A 17,824-nucleotide genomic window follows, 5' to 3' on the forward strand; every position below is an offset into this window, starting at 1 on the left:
GTTATTATTTATTTTAAAGTGCATATCACAGCCGTAAGCAATCCTTTTGCCGCATTAACATGGGAGTGGGAGACCAGGTCATCGAGCGTGCTCCTGTACGAATCAAGATGTGGGGGCCGGCCCTGGCAGGTTAAGTGTACATAAATCTGCCGTCTGCTCGAGACACGAGGCATCGCGAGCTCGGTATTGAGCGCAGCTTTATTGACAAAAGCCTAATTGATGCAAATTTGCGTGAATCAATTTTGTGCCGTGCACTTAGGTGTATGAAGGTGTCTGCGTGTGTGTGCGTGTGCCTGTCTGGTTGGTGCGTGTGTACATTACGGCGTGTTCTAATCGTGTGCACATCGTGTGAGTGAGTGTCCGGGGAGCGGTAGAGTAAGCGGTTAGCGCACTGCGCTACGAACCCGGCGAACCGAGTTCGATTCCAGCTCACGGGCCAACACCAATGACGATTTTCTGAACCGTTCCTGGGCCTACCCGAGGTCGAATCAGCCTCAAATGAGTGCCTGGTGCGGTGGGTAAAAACATCGCCACTGGGGAGACAAAGGCGACCGGGCGTGGTGCTGGCCACTCACCCACTTGTGTGCCACAGTGCCGGCCTTCATAGGTGCTACTAGCTAACAGCACTCCCACCCACCCCTCCACCGTCTGTTCAGGCTATACGGGGGGATCTTTGTCGGTGTTTAGCGCGTTATCCAAGCGCGTGTCATTTCCTTCCGTGGCCTCCTCTGATCTCGCGAGCGTCCCTTCCTTTCCAAGTGCAGCCGCGGCTGATTAAAATGTCCCCCCCTCCACCCCCCGACTTGCCGACACCTCCTCCACGTGGCAGCGAGCGCCGTGGCCTACTGACAAATCCCGAAAGAGAATGAAGGCGTGTTCTTTGGTTCTTTCGGTAAAGTCACGTTGATAGAAAAATAGTTATAAAGAAGAAAGTGTTTTAAAATAAAAAAATAAATAAAAATAAAAACCACGACGTTTCGACCGCAACACAAGCGGTCGTCATTAAAATGTTGTTTTTCTATCTACGTGACATTACCGAAAGAACCAAAGAATGTGAATTCCTGCAGTCACGAAAGTTTCAAGTCAAAATTTAGCACGAAGGCGCCTCGACATCGCCGCGGTGGTGAAATGTTTGCGCGCTTGATCACGAGCACGTTGAGTTAATGCAGACTTGATGCCTTGCAAGGAGGCATCTCTAGTTGCTGTCTGAACATCTTGACACCGAAACTCTTTGGTTCTTTCGGTAAAGTCACGTTGGTAGAAATAAAATAAAACAGATCACGACGTTTCGATCGTAACACAAGCGATCTTCATCGGGTGTGACAACCACGGCAAGAAAATGCTGAAGTCGGCGGGAGAGCTGCCGTGGCACGAGGTTATATAGGTCAGAGAGGGGGGAGGAGGCAAGGGGGGAGAGGGGAGGGGTGTGGGGGAGGGGGCCGCGTGAGCGCTAGGGGAAGAAGACGTGAGGCTGGGGGGGGGGGGGAGTGGGCGGGGCTAGCAGTAAACCGGCAGGTAATGATGGAAACAACAACAAGCTAAGGCATTACCTGGTTGATAACATCCTTCCAATGATCGTTCAATTTATTGCCAGAAAGGGTAACATCTATTATTGTTATCGCTTGGTCATTTTTTCAATGATGACAAAAAAGGTCCCCTAGATATAACCGCTTAAGCCGAGCTGTAATTGCCCTGATGCTTGCATTGTCTTTGCATTGTTCGCCTTTTTGCGTTCTCTGGTCTAACACTGTTAAGGCAACGCCATAAAGAACGGTGTCACCTTGTGTGGACCAATCCGTTTCAAAGACAATGGATTCATTATCAGAGAATGTGTATGTGCATGTTTTGCGTGTCACACGCACCTGCCGTAAATGCAGACTTGATGCCAGAACGGGTGAAGCCTATTCTCATCGTTCCATCTCAGTCAGTCTACCCACACAGTACCTGGGTCTGTCCCGTGACCTCCTGCCAACAGCGAGTGTTCGACACTTCACCGTGGCTTTCAAGTGCACCAAGCCTGGCACAAGCCCCGCGGTGCAGTCACCGCCACTTAGTGGCAAATGGCGGTTGTTCTTGCTGTTGTTACATTGCTAGGGTCGTGAGAGATGGCCGCGACTTTGGGAGGCCTTCATGCAGCAGTGAATTGACCCTGGATGATGATGTACATACGAGAACATGTGCGTAAATGACAGATGTTTGGCCAAGTTTCTGTTAATGCATAATTAATATATATCCTGTAAAAAAAACTGAGCGAAACAGCTGTGACTGAGAGACTCAAGGCATTCATAATAAACGTTTTTGTGTGAGATCGCGTTATTTATTAATGTGTCATAACCCTCCACCACCCGACACGGCCAATCAGTAAAAAAAAGTGTCACGTTCACAAAAGACAAAATAGTTCACTACTTTAGCCCACCGGTGTGTTGAAGAGTGAATCCACAACATTTACAATTTTGTAAACGACACATTTTATAAATAACGCGATCTAACCCAAAAACGTTTATCATGAATATTATTGGTCGCAAAAGCCTGCTACGTGTTAAACAGCCTCAAGGAAACTATACCGGGTTTATGATACCTATGGCTTACAAACACCAGCGAAAGGACAGCTATTGTGGGTAGAGAGTGTCTACAGCAGACACAACACAGCTATGACAGCTACAGACTATGTCAGATACAAGGCAGCTGTGGCAGCTACAGACTGCCTGTGACAGACACAAGACAGCTGTGGCAGGTACACGCAGCCTGTCTGTCTGTTGCAGACACATGCCAGCTACGTCCGGCACAGCACACGGCACGGGCGCAGTAGCGGGCAGCAGGCCGAAGTGCCGAGCGACGCGCGATGAGCGAGATCTATGGCGAGCTGGAATTCGAGAGCGAGGATCGATCGGCGCTTTTCAGTGGCGGGGAAAGGCGAGGAGCAACAAAAATAATGCGGTGACAGCGCCATCGTCGCCTCTCCCGTGCCGTCCTCAATCTCTACGCCACCCACCACCCCCTCCCACCGTCCCCCGGTCCAATTTTTACAGCCGCTGCAGTAGCGGCAGCACCCGCTTTGACAGCTTAATTAGCTCCTCTGAGCTGCAGTTACAGCGGGACGCGTGCTGAGCGCATTTCCACGGAGCGCTCTCGGGGCATTTTACATTAAAGAAAAATTGTTCGCAAAAAGTTGCCCGGCAGAGCGAACTTTAAATGAAAATTAAAAATCGTACTGTTGACTTTTTTTTGGTGGGGGGGGGGGGGAGAAATGCCAGTCGTTATGATTCGATGCACTTCCATCGTGGTTTTTTTTCACTCGCGATAAAACTTTACAAAAATAAAACTGAAAGTAAAAAAGTGAAACGAACACGCTTGATTTTTTTCGCTGCGGTGTGGTTTTTTCTCCCAGCTCGTTTTAAAAGCTTAACTTTCTTCTGAAAATCACTGGCAGTGTTCATTCTGTTAAGGATGAAAATAGCAGTCGACGAAAGTGTTAATTTTGTGATTCTATCGTAAACAACGACGGCTAAGAGTGAATTAAAATCACCAATCGTGACTATGACTGCTGCCCACCAGCAAGGGCCACTGAGCGAGGCATGACTACGACTGGTCAAAGTTAACGGCTTACTAGTCAAACAAAAAAAACATTTTTTTCTGGCCTGGACTTTTGCAGCTGTTTTAGACTAATTTCAGGGTGCTGATGCCAAATCTGATCTCAGATTTGCTCTATCACATCTCATTTTTATGTTATTGGCATACCCCATTTTCATTGATTTTACCAGAAATTAACTCTGCCACTTATGATTGCAAGTTGTTGCGAGTCAGTGACTGCTTTAGTGTTAAAATATGGTGCTGTATTTTTTGCATAGTGTGTTTATAATATAATTTTATGTAGGTATCCACATTTATTTAATATTTTTCTTCTGCAGTTTTTATTGAAAATGCAATATTTGATATCTCAAAAACCTGATGTGATAGGCAAAAACTGATGCCAGATTTGGAATCAGCACCCCAACATCACCTTAAAACCGATGGAATACCTTATGCCAGAAAAAGTGTGTTGACCAGTGTTATTTTTACTCGTCTCAACGAGGAGATCATGTGACGTTGTCGCGACGGCCCGATCGCCGATGAAGACCAAAAATCGTAATTTGCTCCTCGTGCATGTGGACGGATTTACTGAGTTCACTGCTGAGTGCTGAACTCAGTAAATTTGAGAAATGTGTGCAACCAACGCTTAATAAATAAGAATGCATGCACTTAAACGTGCCGTCGTTACTTTCCCGAATGAAATATTTAAAAGGACACGCATGTGTTGGAAAGTGTTACAGACAGAACCGGTGCGTATGCGTGTGTTTTGTTTCTTTTTCCTGGTTATACATTGGGATTCCGCGTGTAAATATCGCCCCGTACTGGCAGACTAATGCCCGCTTATAGGCAAGGTGTAGCAGAGCCTGCAGCACAGGGACAGCTGCCACTGGGGGGGGGGTCCCCTATGCCAAATTAAAGACCGTCGCCCCCTACTGCCAAATTAGTGTCAGCTAACAGACCAGCTGCTGAGTGAACTTGCGCCAACAGAGACGGCTGCCACTGGAGGTTCTCATTACCACGTGATAAGCCACTTCGTTGAGCTATGATATGTGGGCAAGGTCACTTCTGAAAAAGCAGCAAAGAGCTCAATGGGCTTTATCTGGTAAGATAATATATATATATCTAGTTTAGTTTTACTTGTAAATATGTTTTAAAGTGATCTCTTTAACTTCACTATACTTTGCACTCCTAACTTGTATTTGTACTGTTTGTTGTTACAACATTCTGACCTGCCTCTTACTGGTCATCTGTGAAAAAAGCTTCATATCCCCTCGATTTTCTCCAGTATAAGCACATATTTTGATCCTGAAACGCTTGAGATGCCACGTGATGAAGATGATGATGTAAAGCGCTCCGAGATTCATCGACGTACAGGAGGGTGCTTTATCAACAACCAATCACAGCACTCATCATTAGCATCACCATTGAGCTGACGAAGTGGAAACTGCTGGCTAACTGAACAGCACCTGATGACGGCAATGATGAAGATGAGTCAATTAAACTAAAGCAGTGGACTAGACCAAAGCAGTTCGACACGAAGTAGGCTTTCGCGACCAATATCATCCATAATAGAGGGTTTTTTGTGGTTAGATCGCATAAATATATAAATGTGTCGTTAAAACCCGCCACCACCCTACACAGCCAACTAGTAAGGGTTGTCACGTAAACAGAACGTGACAATTCGTCACTAGTACAGCACTAACTGGTGTGTTGGAGAGCCAAGCCACAACATTTACAATCTGAGTACGACGTTTCGCCAGTAATTATAACTAGCTTCATCAGGCGACAGCCAGATTTGTGGAGAAGTCTTACTGTTTCGTTCCTTATTTAGAGGCGTAGATGTGGTGAATGCAGAGTCACACCATCACCCCGCACAGAAATCTGCTCTTATCAAGACGCTCATTCATTGAGTTAAGAAAGTGTCAGATGGTGACAGTCTGAGAAGTGAAATTCAACATGTTAATGAAGCGCTGCAAATGAACGGTTACAATGATGCACAAATCAACAGGGCATTGCATGCTAAATCAAATAACACGAGCATTGAAACTGCCTAAGTAATTAAAACGATCAAAATACCGTACATTGCGGGAGTAACTGATAAACTAGCCAGATGTTTGGAAAAAAAATACAGATATTAATATCTTGCACAAAAGATGTATTACCGAAGCTATCAACAGAAGGTGTGTACAGGATTAACTGCACGTGTGATAAATGTTATTTGGGCAAACAGGACGTGACTAAAAGAACATCAGAGAAATATTATATTCTCCCAAATACAACTGTCAGCAGTAGCAGAACACGCGTGCCAACAAGGACAATCAATTGATTTGGATAATGTTGAAGTTACGTGCAAAACTAGCTACTACTTGCCAAGACTAATTAGATAATCTATCGAAATTGAAAGAAATACAAATTATTGTAAACGTTCGGATAGCTACCCGCCTTAGTGCTGCGTTGAAGCAAATCATAAAATAATACATTATTTAAATGAATGCCTATAAAGGGCACCATACTTCAATAGGGATTATCGTTGGTAGGGCTATTTTAATACACACAATAGACAGGAAGGACAAGATCAAAGTGCTCGCATAATGCACATGCATAATGTGCGTTGACTCATTAATCCCCCCCACTTTGTCCAAGAACGCAGAAGCGTGGTCACCACATCTACGCCTCTATATAAGGAACGAAACAGGTGTACTTCTTCACAAATCTGGCTGTCGCCTGATGAAGCTAGTTGTAATTACTGGCGAAACGTCGTACTCAGATTGTAAATGTTGTGGCATGGCTCTCCAACACACCGGTGTGCTGTACTCGTGACGAATTGGCCACGTTCTGTTTACGTGACAACCCTTACTAGTTGGCTGTGTCGGGTGGTCGAGGGTTTTAACGACACTTTAATATATTTATGCGATCTAACCCAAAAAAAAAACTCTATTACACTGTCAAATTTTTTTTGTCCCTGGGTAGTAAGTGTTATTTCCTAATTGCTTATGCCTCAAAAGTAGAAAAAATGGCTATTATTCCCCACAAACTTTTCTTTTGTGACCAGGAAAGTGATATTTTGAATGTACATATTTTCAGAGAAAACTCTGTGTGCTTTTGTGTCATTCCTTCACGTAAAGTCCTGGTTACAAAAGCAAAGTTTGTAGGGAATAATAGCCATTTTCTATACTTTTTAGGCATCAGCAATTACAAATAACACTTACTACCCAGGGACAAAAATCGTGTTACACAGTGTTATAGACCAAAGCAGTCGATGATGATAATGATGAGGATCTCAGCAATGAGGATGAGTCGATGAGACTAAAGCATGCTCGACTCTAAGAAATCCACAGACGACGACGACTTAATAAAAAAACAAATCTACGGGTTGTTTTTGTTCGTTGTTGTTTAACCAGACTGAGACTTCGGCTGAAATAGGAAGAAGAAAAAAAATGTTACTGTCTAACTAAGCACCGACAATTACCTCGAGCATCAGCAGCAGCCACAACAACAACAACAACCTCTTGCCGAAGACACTGCCATCGCCTACAAAGGGCTCTCGACGCAACGATAAATGCCATCACTCTCCCGAGCAGACAATCCCCCTTCGCCTCTTAACGGACAGCACTGCATTCATCCACTCTCCCTGGCGAATGAATGAGGGTGAAACAGCTTCCGAAAGAAAGTAGTTGTCTCGTCTGAGTCAAGGTTCCCGTCTCATCAATCGGACGCCCGTTTAAGGGCCTAGTCCTCGACGAGACGTATTTACCGAGCGGAATTACCTGTCACGGTGCAGCAGTGGCAGCAGCTGCTACAGCGGTTGCCTGGCAGGTCAGCGGCCCCGCACAGCCTTCTATCCATCGGGTGATGTGTGCGGGTTTGCAGCGCAAAGGTGAGTCGACCGGTGAGGTCTCGTGCGTGGTGGGGTAAAGTGTGGGTCAACACCGAGGTGTTCGAAGGAGTTGTGGCCAGCGTGGATTCGAGAACGGTGCCGGAAATAACCTCAAGGTGGGCAGGAAACCCCTTCTTAGAGCTTCCGGCTAAAAATAGGCGGAGGCCCTTCCACTGGCGGTGGTGCGAGCGAGCAAGTGCAGGGGCCGCGCCTTTGACCTTGGCCTTGTAACGCGCGTGCACCGGCGACGGTTGCGCAGCGTACGGCGGGAGGGGGGGGGGCATGCGGCTCCGCGGCGTGGACGATAGAACAAAGTGCGCAAAGAAGCGGGCAGGGCGAGTGCACGAGCGCGCGCTTGGGAATGCAACGAGAGACGAGGCGGACGGAACGCGGTAGGATTCAAGAACACGCGTCGCGTGTGAGAGACCATCACGTTGAGGGAGCGTGGGCAGGACATGTTGTGGCCAGGAAGGGATGATGATGATGAAGGTGGTGGCTGTTAGGGATGATGGTGGTCGAGACTAAAGACGGAGTGGCAGCCAAATGATGGAAGATACCTAGGAGCACGTCCAGCGAGGAGGTGGAACAAGTCGTTTCTGCACCATCGCAACCCACACGTTAACAGATGCACAGACAAAGATACCCCGTAAAGCCTCAACAGACCGTTGGGGGAAGTGCTGTTCGCGAGCACCTATGAAGGCTGGAACGGGACACGAAGGGGTGGGTGGCCAGCACCACGCTCGGTCGCCTTTGTCTCCCGAGTGACGATGTGTACACACCGCACCAGGTAATCATTTGAGGCTGAGTCGACCTAGGGGAAGGCCCAGGACCGGTTCAGATAATCGCCGGGTTCGTAGAATAGCGCGCTAACCGCTACGATACCGCTGTCCACGCACACACGATCACTCTGTCTCACGCACATAATCACTCACACACGCACACGCACACACGCTCTCTCTGTCTCAGGCACATAATCACTCACACACGCACACGCATACATATACACAGCGGCAGCACACGCGTGCGCGCTTACGCCAGACATAAATTAAAGGACAAAACACAGAAGAATTGCGGCGAACACAACAAAGGCGAATTTACCCTCTGCACAAATTGGCTAATTTGCTCCCATGGACGGAGGCACAAGACGATGGATGCCGGCCGTACAAAGACAAATATCCCCCCCCCCCCGCATAGCCTGAATAGACTTGCTGGGGCAAGTGCTGTTAGCGAGCACCTATGAAGGCCACAGAGACGGCACACGAGGGGGTGGGTGGCCAGCATCACGACCCACCGGCCCTGTCTCCCGAGTGGCGATGTTTACACACCGCACCAGGTGCTCATTTGAGGCTGAGTCGACCTAGAGGAGGCCCAGGACCGGTTCAGATAATCGTCACTGGTGTTGGCCGTGAGCGCGAATCGAGCTCGGGTCGCCGGGTTCGTAGTGCTGCGCGCTAACCGCCGCGCCACCGCTCCTCCCCCACACATACACACGTACACACGTACACACACACGTACACACACCATACACACACACGCACACACGGGCGGCGACGCTGATTGTTGATGGTTGGTGACAACGCCACCAAGCCCGACCATCGCCACCACTAATAACGCCCGCAGCGAACGGGAGATCGGATTAATCTCTGACACCGCCAATGATCCCGCGCATACTCATTAATGATGAGAGGGGGGAGAGGCAGGACCCAGTCAATAAAAACTCAATTTCGTTCTCCGATGACGGTGGGGGTGGCGAAGCGGGTGGCCGGTGAGCGGGGCGAAGCGCTGCGATGGGGGAGATTTGACGTCGTGAATTCATTGACGTTGCCCCTTGCTTGAAGTAATGCGCGGCTGGGTCGGGGGTTGGGCACTCGAGGTAAGGAGGAGCTTGTGGGCCCCTATCGAGGCACCACGTTCCCCCCAACATCGACATCAGAGAGACGGATTGATTGATTTGGGCAGGATGTTCCGCGATTACATTTCTCGCCTGGCTCCGGCTTTGGTTGCTCTCTCTCGCTCTCTCCTTCGTCTCTCTCTCTCTCTGTTCGCTTCTCTCTTCCCCTGCCATGCGCCGTTGCGCTGCCAAACAACTGCCGAACACCGAAATAATACCGGCGGCGATGACATTGAAAACCCCTGCCAGAGTTGGAGAGAGAGAGGTAGGTGGGACTGCAACTGGTGGAGATTTGTGCAAGAGTTAGAGACTGCGCGGACATCTATGGGAGGTTTTTTTTGGCAGTATGAAAATTACGAATAAAAATTACGTCGAGATATTATCCTTACTGGCAATAAAAACAGGAGGTGTTAAGATGTTCAGGCAGCAAACAGACACTTTTTGCAAGGAATCACGTCTGCATTAACCACACGTACATGCAAACGAACATGCTCTGATGATATATGCATTGCCTTTGAAATCGATTGGGCTACACCAGAGGCGGCCTTTTCTGTGGCGTCGTCTCACCAGTGCGAGACCAAACAACGCCAAAAGGCCAATAATACAAAGACAATGCAAGTATCAGAACCCTTACAGTTCCGTTTGAGCAGTTATAATGCTCAAGGGTTTTTCCACTGTTTGCAAAAAATTGGGGAGAGGTCGTGAGTCCTGAAGTGAGATTTGGAGACTCAAAGCGAGCAATATGGACAGACACAGAGACAAGGGTGTGGAGAGACGCAGAGGATGAGAGACAAGAATTGAGAGAAACAGAATATTTATTTACATTGGAGGAATCCGATGAGCTATAAAGCTCTTGTTCACAAACGTCCCAGAGGCAGACGTGGAGATGGACTCAGAGAGGCAGAGGCTTAGGGGGAGATACACAAAAGGCAGGCGTGGGTGGAGAGAAAACCACGCAGAGCCTGATGCAGGCACAAAAACACACACGGAGTTGTATGTATGTTGAACTTCTTTTGCACCCTACGTAGCCAACCGTGCAAATGGTCGAGACTGAGATCAGAGCGGCAGCCAAGGGAATGGAACGCGTACCGAGGGGACTTCCAACGGAGGAGATGGAACGAGCAACTCGGCGGATTTGTTGCACCGCAAGATCGCGAGAGGTGGTGGCTTGCGGAGGCCATTCATCCAGCAGTGGACTGACCACGATGACCATTTAACGACGCATTGCTATTTACGCGATCTAACCCCACAAACCTGTATTGTGATGGCTCAAAGCAATCCGCGGCGCAAACCAAAGCCACTCGAGAGTAATCGAACGAATTAACAGGCTGATTAAATATTGACGCATTGCTTGCCTTATTGATTACTTCCATTATTTCCGTGCGTGAATTTTTTTTTTGCATATTTATAATCCGTTTTTTTTCTTTTTAAATTGCCGAGTTCACTGTTTGAGCAATTTGCTTAGTCGGCCATTACGCTCGTTCATGCATTTCCAGGACAATATAACGCTTTATATTACGATTGGCCGTGGGGTGTGTGGGGGGGGGGGTTAAGGGTGGGGAGTAATTTGACCAATTACCCTGGCACACAAAAGCCCGGCGTTTTTGTAATGTGGGATAATGGGATCATCAAGGACTTGTCTCGACGTGGACGCTAATGCTCGCGGCCTTGGCACAAATTGGAAGCCCTCCTCTGTGTAACTCACCCCCCATAGCCGCTGACCGCAGATGCCCTTGGGCTACGGCTAAACAACAGGGGCTTCACTGGCCGCCACCAAGACAATATTGCAATTCACGCGACTGAGCATATGAATGGGAGTTATGTTTAAACTGGGGGGTGCGGTGCGGGGAATGGGGAGGGGGGATTGTGGGCTCCCGGGGCTATGCAGGGTCTTGATATTGGCTGTCTGAATACCCGGCGTAGGCAACGCAGCCCGAGGAGGATTCCTAGAAGCGTCTTCGATCCGACTCGGTGAGGTTCCGTCATTAACGCCGCAATGTTAAGAATGTTGCCTTAGTCTGGCTCGGCGAGCCTCAAGCGTTTCCACTCTCACGCTCAGGAGAATTCACGACTGTGCCTTAGCCTGGCTCTGTGAGCCTCAGTCATACACGCTGTGACGCTAACGATTATCTAATGTGACTTAGTCTGGCTGAATGAGCCTCATGCGTTACCTCTATCGTGCTTCAAGGTGCATTCGTCTGACTCTGTGGTGCACGGCCATCGACATTTAAATTGGAATCTTAAAGGTGCCTGAGTCTGGCTCTGTGAGTCTTGTCCAATGAGATCCTTAGAGGTGGTTCATGTTACTCTGCCAATGGCATCAACTGTGGGGCACCTCCTATCAGCGCGGTTGGCCACGTACAGTGCGAAGGAAGTTCAACATGCAGAGCAGAACTAAACCTTACACCGTACACGCGTAGGAGATATGAGCCAATTGTCGCTCGTGTCGCATGAGCCAGAGACGGACCGTTGCGTCGCGAGAACCGCGTCCATCCAGCTGTGGATAGGCCATGGCTCAGCGATCCTCGAAAGACCCCCGGATGCTTTGCGCAATTGGACCTGGCAGCGGCAGTACCAACGGGCTGACGACGGTCGAGTCCACCGAGGGGTCACGTGTGACGGGGCACCGTGTGGGCACCCCGACCCCCCGACCTTCGAATGAGCATGGCCGGCGTGCTAACGTCGCCCCAAATCGCCATTCTCACAGCAGTGGCGTGAGCAGGCGATTGCAGCGCTGCGCCTTCACCCCCGCTCTTTGGACGATCACGAAGGGCGGGGTGGGGGGGTGAGGGTAATAAGTGCGTTGTGTGCGTGGCTGCCCGTGTTTAAGGGGCAGTCCATAAATGACGTCACGCGATTTTGGACGATTTTTTAACCCCCCCCCCCACCCCTCGTCACACGGCGTCACAAAAAGTGAGACCCACCCCCTCAAATATGACGTCACAATGCTCTGCCCCCCACCCCCCCCCCCAAAAACTAGAACATTCTTAAAATCGCTTTAAACTATTATCATTGTAGTGCGTATTTAATGTGGCGCTGCACTCTGATGTTGTCGGAGAAAACATTTATTAAAAAGTATATTCAATTAAGTAGAACGTGTTGTCTATATTTACTTAAAGTTGCGCATTATGAAGTGACGTCACATTTCTCAAACCCCCCTCCCCCCTCGTCACACATCGTCACAAATGTCTGACCCCACCCCCCAGGTGCGTGACGTCATTTACGGACGGCCCCTAAGTGCCCGCTCGATACGCACACGACACTCTGTGTGCCCGTGTGCTTCCTGTGCCCACGTGCTACCGGCGTGGCAAATCCCTGGCCGCCCGGGGCCGAGCGCTCCGCTCGGAGTCTGCCACAGCTTTAATGTGTCCCGACACTTGTAGGGAATGGCAAGTGTGAGGTGCTCTGTTGCACTGAATGCGTGTGGGGTGAGCCAGTGGGTGAGGGCCCTCGAGAGATGCGACGACGTTTAATGCCGCTGCGAGATGCAAGCTGTGTGCTGTGGCTCCCCACACAGCAGCGTGCATTTGTTTATTCTTTTAAACAACACTCGCTCGCCCCTCAGGAAAACCTCACCGAGTCTCGTGATTTTGTATTCCGGAGGGTCATGCCAAGTTTATTTCCAGGAGGGAGGGGGGGGGGGGTGATCGCTGTGTAGATCCCCACGGGGTGATTGTGCAAACGTGGAATAACTTGAGGCCGTGTGGCCAGCACACGTCGGCTCTGACTCTTGCGTATGACCCCAAGGGATCTTTGACGTCCACCGTGGGTGAAGAAGACGACACGATCGTTAACCCCGCAATAATAACCAGGGCGGACGTCAGATTCGAACCGTGAACCTCCGCAACAGGCGGCGACCGGTTCCGGCTGTTGCAGGAACACTCCCGGAGGCTTCCTCGAGCGACGCTCAGCCTCAGTAGAGTCGAGAAGGAGGAGGAGGTCGATCCTTGCAGGAGCGGGTGTCCAATTCAGCCCATCGGCAAGCGGAAGAAAGCAAGCGATAAGTCCCCACCCTTCCTCCTCCTCCTCAGCCTGCCGCTGCTCCTCTCGAGCGGATCTCAATTTTTCGCGACAGCCACAACCGCAGCGCCATTCATCGGATTGGAATCGAAGGCGCTGGTGGTTCGTCGTGAATAAACAACACGGCGCAAGAGGCGGTTAATCGTGACAGCAGAGGGCCGTGATTTCCGTGGGGGGCTGGGGGGGACTCCCTCGCCACTCTTCCCCCTCCACCCATGCCAGCACTAAACAACCGGGAGGCACTCTCTGTGAGGGTGAGGCCTTGCGCCCACGTGAAACACTCTGAGCTGGACCGTTTCTACGTCTGACGTTCACAATCGAAGCGTGTGTCCGTTCCGTAGCGACAATCAGCTCTCATGTGAGTAACCGAGAGACAGACCGACCGAGCGAGCGAGCGAGCGACTGAGCGAGCGAGCGACCGACAGACAGACCGACCGAGCGAGCGAGTGAACGACTGAGCGAGCGACCGACAGACAGACCGACCGAGCGAGCGAGCGAGCGAGCGACCGACAGACCGACCGACCGAGCGAGTGAGCGACCGAGTGACTGAGCGACCGAGTGAGCGACCGAGCGAGCGACCGACCGACAGACAGACCGACCGACCGAGCGAGTGAGCGACCGAGTGACTGAGCGACCGAGTGAGCGACCGAGCGAGTGACCGACAGACAGACCGACCGAGCGAGCGAGTGAGCGACTGAGTGACTGAGCGACCGAGTGAGCGAGCGACCGACAGACAGACCGACCGAGCGAGTGAGCGACCGAGTGACTGAGCGAGCGACCGACCGACAGACAGACCGACCGAGCGAGCGACTGAGCGAGCATCCGACAGACCAACCGACCGAGCGAGTGAGCGACCGAGTGACTGAGCGAGCGAGTGAGCGACCGAGTGACTGAGCGAGCGAGTGAGCGACCGAGCGAGCGACCAACACACAGACCGACCGAGCGAGTGAGCGACCGAGTGACTGAGCGAGCGAGTGAGCGACAGACAGACAGACCAACCGACCGAGCGAGCGAGTGAGCGACTGAGCGAGCGTCCGACAGACCAACCGACCGAGCGAGTGTACGACCGAGCGACCGACCGACAGACAGACCGAGCGAGTGAGCGACCGAGTGACTGAGCGAGCGAGTGTGCGACCGAGCGAGTGACCGACCTCGGACACGTTGACGCGGCCCTCCTGGAAGGTGCAGCTGTGGGGGTTGTCGGTGCACACGTGACGGTACTTGCACCAGTGGCAGGGGTAGGGGCTCCCCACGCAAGACAGGCACCTGCGGGACGGCGGCGGTCACGTCAGACAACGAACGTCGCGTTAGAGGCTGCGTCGTTGCACATCATCATGGTCGCCGTCATCGTCATCATCGACGTCATCGTCGTCATTATCATCATCACAATCAATGGGCCGTGCTACCAAGTCAGGGGGACTCATTGTCTCTGTGATGGTTTGGGTGGGGTGTAATGAGGTGGACGCATGAATATATTAAGTAATGCAAAACCATCCTCCCCCTTGAATAGACCCTTGGGGTGATGGCCAGGACCACGCCCGGCCGTCTTTGTCTCCCAAGTGCTGACGTTTACACACTGCACCAGGTGACTAATTTAAGGGTGAGTTGACAGAGGGGAGGCCCAGGACCGGTTAAGATATCCATCACTGATGTTGGCCGTGAGTAAAAATGGAACCCGGGTCGACGGGTTTGAAGTGCAGCGCGCTAATCGCTACGCTACAGCTTACCCACCGAAGAATATTGACCTACACACACAAATGCGCATATACTACACACACGCACGGATGCCACGTGCACACCGCGCGAGGAGGCGTGTTTTGCGAGTGCCGGCGAGCCGCGAGCAGTGGGCGACTCACGACTCGTGCTCGCTGCAGTTGAAGAAGGTGAGGTCGGTCCCCACGAACTCGAGCCCCGTCTCGCGGGAGCGGAGCTGCAGGCGCACCACCCTCGTGCCCTCTGACAACGCGGACACACGTCAAGGTCAAGAGGTCATCGCGCTGACGCCTACCACCGCTATCCCTCTCTCGCAGTCCTCGGCAAGGTGCACCGGTTAGACGCAGCGAAGGGGCCGTTAGACACCATTAGTCGGTCAGTGGATCAACGGGTCACCGGTTGATCAGAGGATCATTTAGTCGGTCGGTCAAGTCAGTTGTTCATTGGTCAGTTGGTTGCGCAGTCTGTCAGCCAATCAGTCGGTTAATCAGTCAGTCAATTGTTCATTGGTCAGTTGGTTGGGCAGTCGGTCAGCCAATCGGTTGGTTAATTAGTCAGTCAGTAGTTCATTGGTCAGTTGGTTGTGCAGTCGGTCAGCCAATCGGTCGGTCAATAAGTCAGTCAGTTGTTCATTGGTCAGTTGGTTGGGCAGTCGGTCAGCCAATCGGTCGGTTAATAAGTCAGTAAGTTGTTCATTGGTCAGTTGGTTGGGCAGTCGGTCAGCCAATCCGTCGGTTAATTAGTCAGTCAGTTGTTCATTGGTCAGTTGGATGGACAGTTGGCTGAGCAGTCAATCGGCCAATTGGTCGTTCAGTTGGTCAGTCGGAGGGTCCGACGGTCAGCTGATCGGTCAGTCGGTTGGTCGGTCAGTTGCCCAGTCAGTTGGTGAGCCAGTCGGTCAGTGGGATGGCAAGTGGGCCCGGTCGTACCGGGCTGGACGGCGATGCCCTGGATCTGCTTGTGTGACGGCGAGAAACACGTGATGCTGCCCTCGCCGAGCTGCCCCTCCACCTCGGCATGACCGCCAAACGTGCAGTTCACTCCGCCCGACAGCTCGGGGGCGTTCTCCGCCGTGATCACGAGCTGCGTGACACACGCGGACACACGGATACAAGATCGACACACGCGGACACGCGGACAGATCAACACACGGACACCCAGACACACCGACACACTGAACTGACACACCGACACAGCGACGGACAGACAAATCGATTGAGTGATCGGCCGACGGACCCATCACGAGATGCCGACAAACAGATGAACAAATGCGACGTAAAAATGTATTTGATGGACTACCAATAATCGTGCGCCCGATTGTCAACTGCGTAATCTGATGGTGTCAACTAAAAAAAGACACCGCTGATGAAGGAGAGGGGACGCCACCCCGACGCTCCACCTCTACTCACGGATCAAGAGCCCTCGTGCAGAGTGCCGGTGTTACGACCTGAAGGGGGTATGAGTGAGGTCATCTGGGATGGATGATGGAGCTTGAGCAATGAGCTTGGCCTTGGGCAGAAAACTTGAGAGTGGTGACTCAACCATAAGAATACGCGCTCACACACACACACGCTCACACACACACACGCACGCGCACACACACACGCACACACACACACGCGCTCACACACACGCGCGCACACACACGCACACACACACCCGCTCACACACACACGCGCACACACACACGCATACACACACGCGCACACACACGCACACACACACACACGCGCTCACACACACACACGCACGCGCACACACACGCACACACACACACGCGCTCACACACACACGCACACACACACGCGCTCACACACACGCACGCACGCGCACACACACACGCACACACACACGCGCGCTCACACACACGCGCGCACACACACGCACACACACACCCGCTCACACACACACGCGCACACACACACGCATACACACACGCGCACACACACACGCGCACACACACATGCGTACACACACACGCACGCGCACACACGCGCACACACACGCACACACACGCACGCGCACACACACACGCACACACACACCCGCTCACACACACACGCATACACACACGCGCACACACACACGCGCACACACACATGCGCACACACACACGCACGCGCACACACGCGCACACACACGCACACACACACACGCGCACACACACATGCGCACACGCACGCGCACACACGCGCACACACACGCACACGCACACACACACGCGCGCGCGCACACGCACTCACGCATCGACGGGAGCGTGCGCGCGTGCGTCCTCCCATAATGTTTGAAGTGGTCACTAACAACACTGCAGGGTCAAGTGCGATTAAGCGCTGACTGCGTGCGGTGCTGAAATCACGCACGGGACGGTGTCCATCTCATCGTAGCCTTTGTACCCTGGACTCCCAAGTGATGCTGAATCGTTGAGCGCTACCACATTCACACGTTCACGCTATGCGTTCGCACACGAACCACAGACAAAGATACCCCGGGCAGCCTACATAGGTTGCTGGGGCAGAGTGCTGTTTGCGAGCGTCCCGTGAAGGCCGACACGGCACACGATGGGGGTTGGGTGGCCAGCACCGCGCACGATCACCTTTGTCTCCCCAGTGGAGATTTTTTTTACGCAGTGCGCCAGGTACTCATTTGAGGCTGAGTCGACTTAGGGGAGACCCAGGACCAGTTCAAATAATCGTCACTGGTGTTGGCCGTGAGCGGGAATCGAATTCGGGTCGCCAGGTTCGAGGCGCGTTGAA

The 17,824-nt window shown here is 51.8% G+C and overlaps 1 protein-coding gene across 1 annotated transcript in view; it reads right to left on the reverse strand.

Annotated features, from left to right (window-relative positions):
* Positions 1 to 15,881: 15,881 nt before the first annotated feature.
* Positions 15,882 to 17,824, reverse strand: part of LOC144729503 (plexin-A1-like) — a 156,120-nt gene continuing 154,177 nt past the window's right edge. The window contains exons 9-10 of the mRNA XM_078609839.1: positions 16,001 to 16,154; positions 15,882 to 15,913 (exon numbers count right to left, since the gene is read on the reverse strand). Of these exons, the coding sequence (XP_078465965.1) occupies positions 15,882 to 15,913; positions 16,001 to 16,154 (186 nt within the window). The remainder of the gene's footprint in view (positions 15,914 to 16,000; positions 16,155 to 17,824) is intronic.

The sequence above is a fragment of the Lampetra planeri genome, chromosome 32, assembly GCF_965212315.1.
Source record: "Lampetra planeri chromosome 32, kcLamPlan1.2.h2, whole genome shotgun sequence".
Classification (NCBI taxonomy): Eukaryota; Metazoa; Chordata; class Hyperoartia; order Petromyzontiformes; family Petromyzontidae; genus Lampetra; species Lampetra planeri.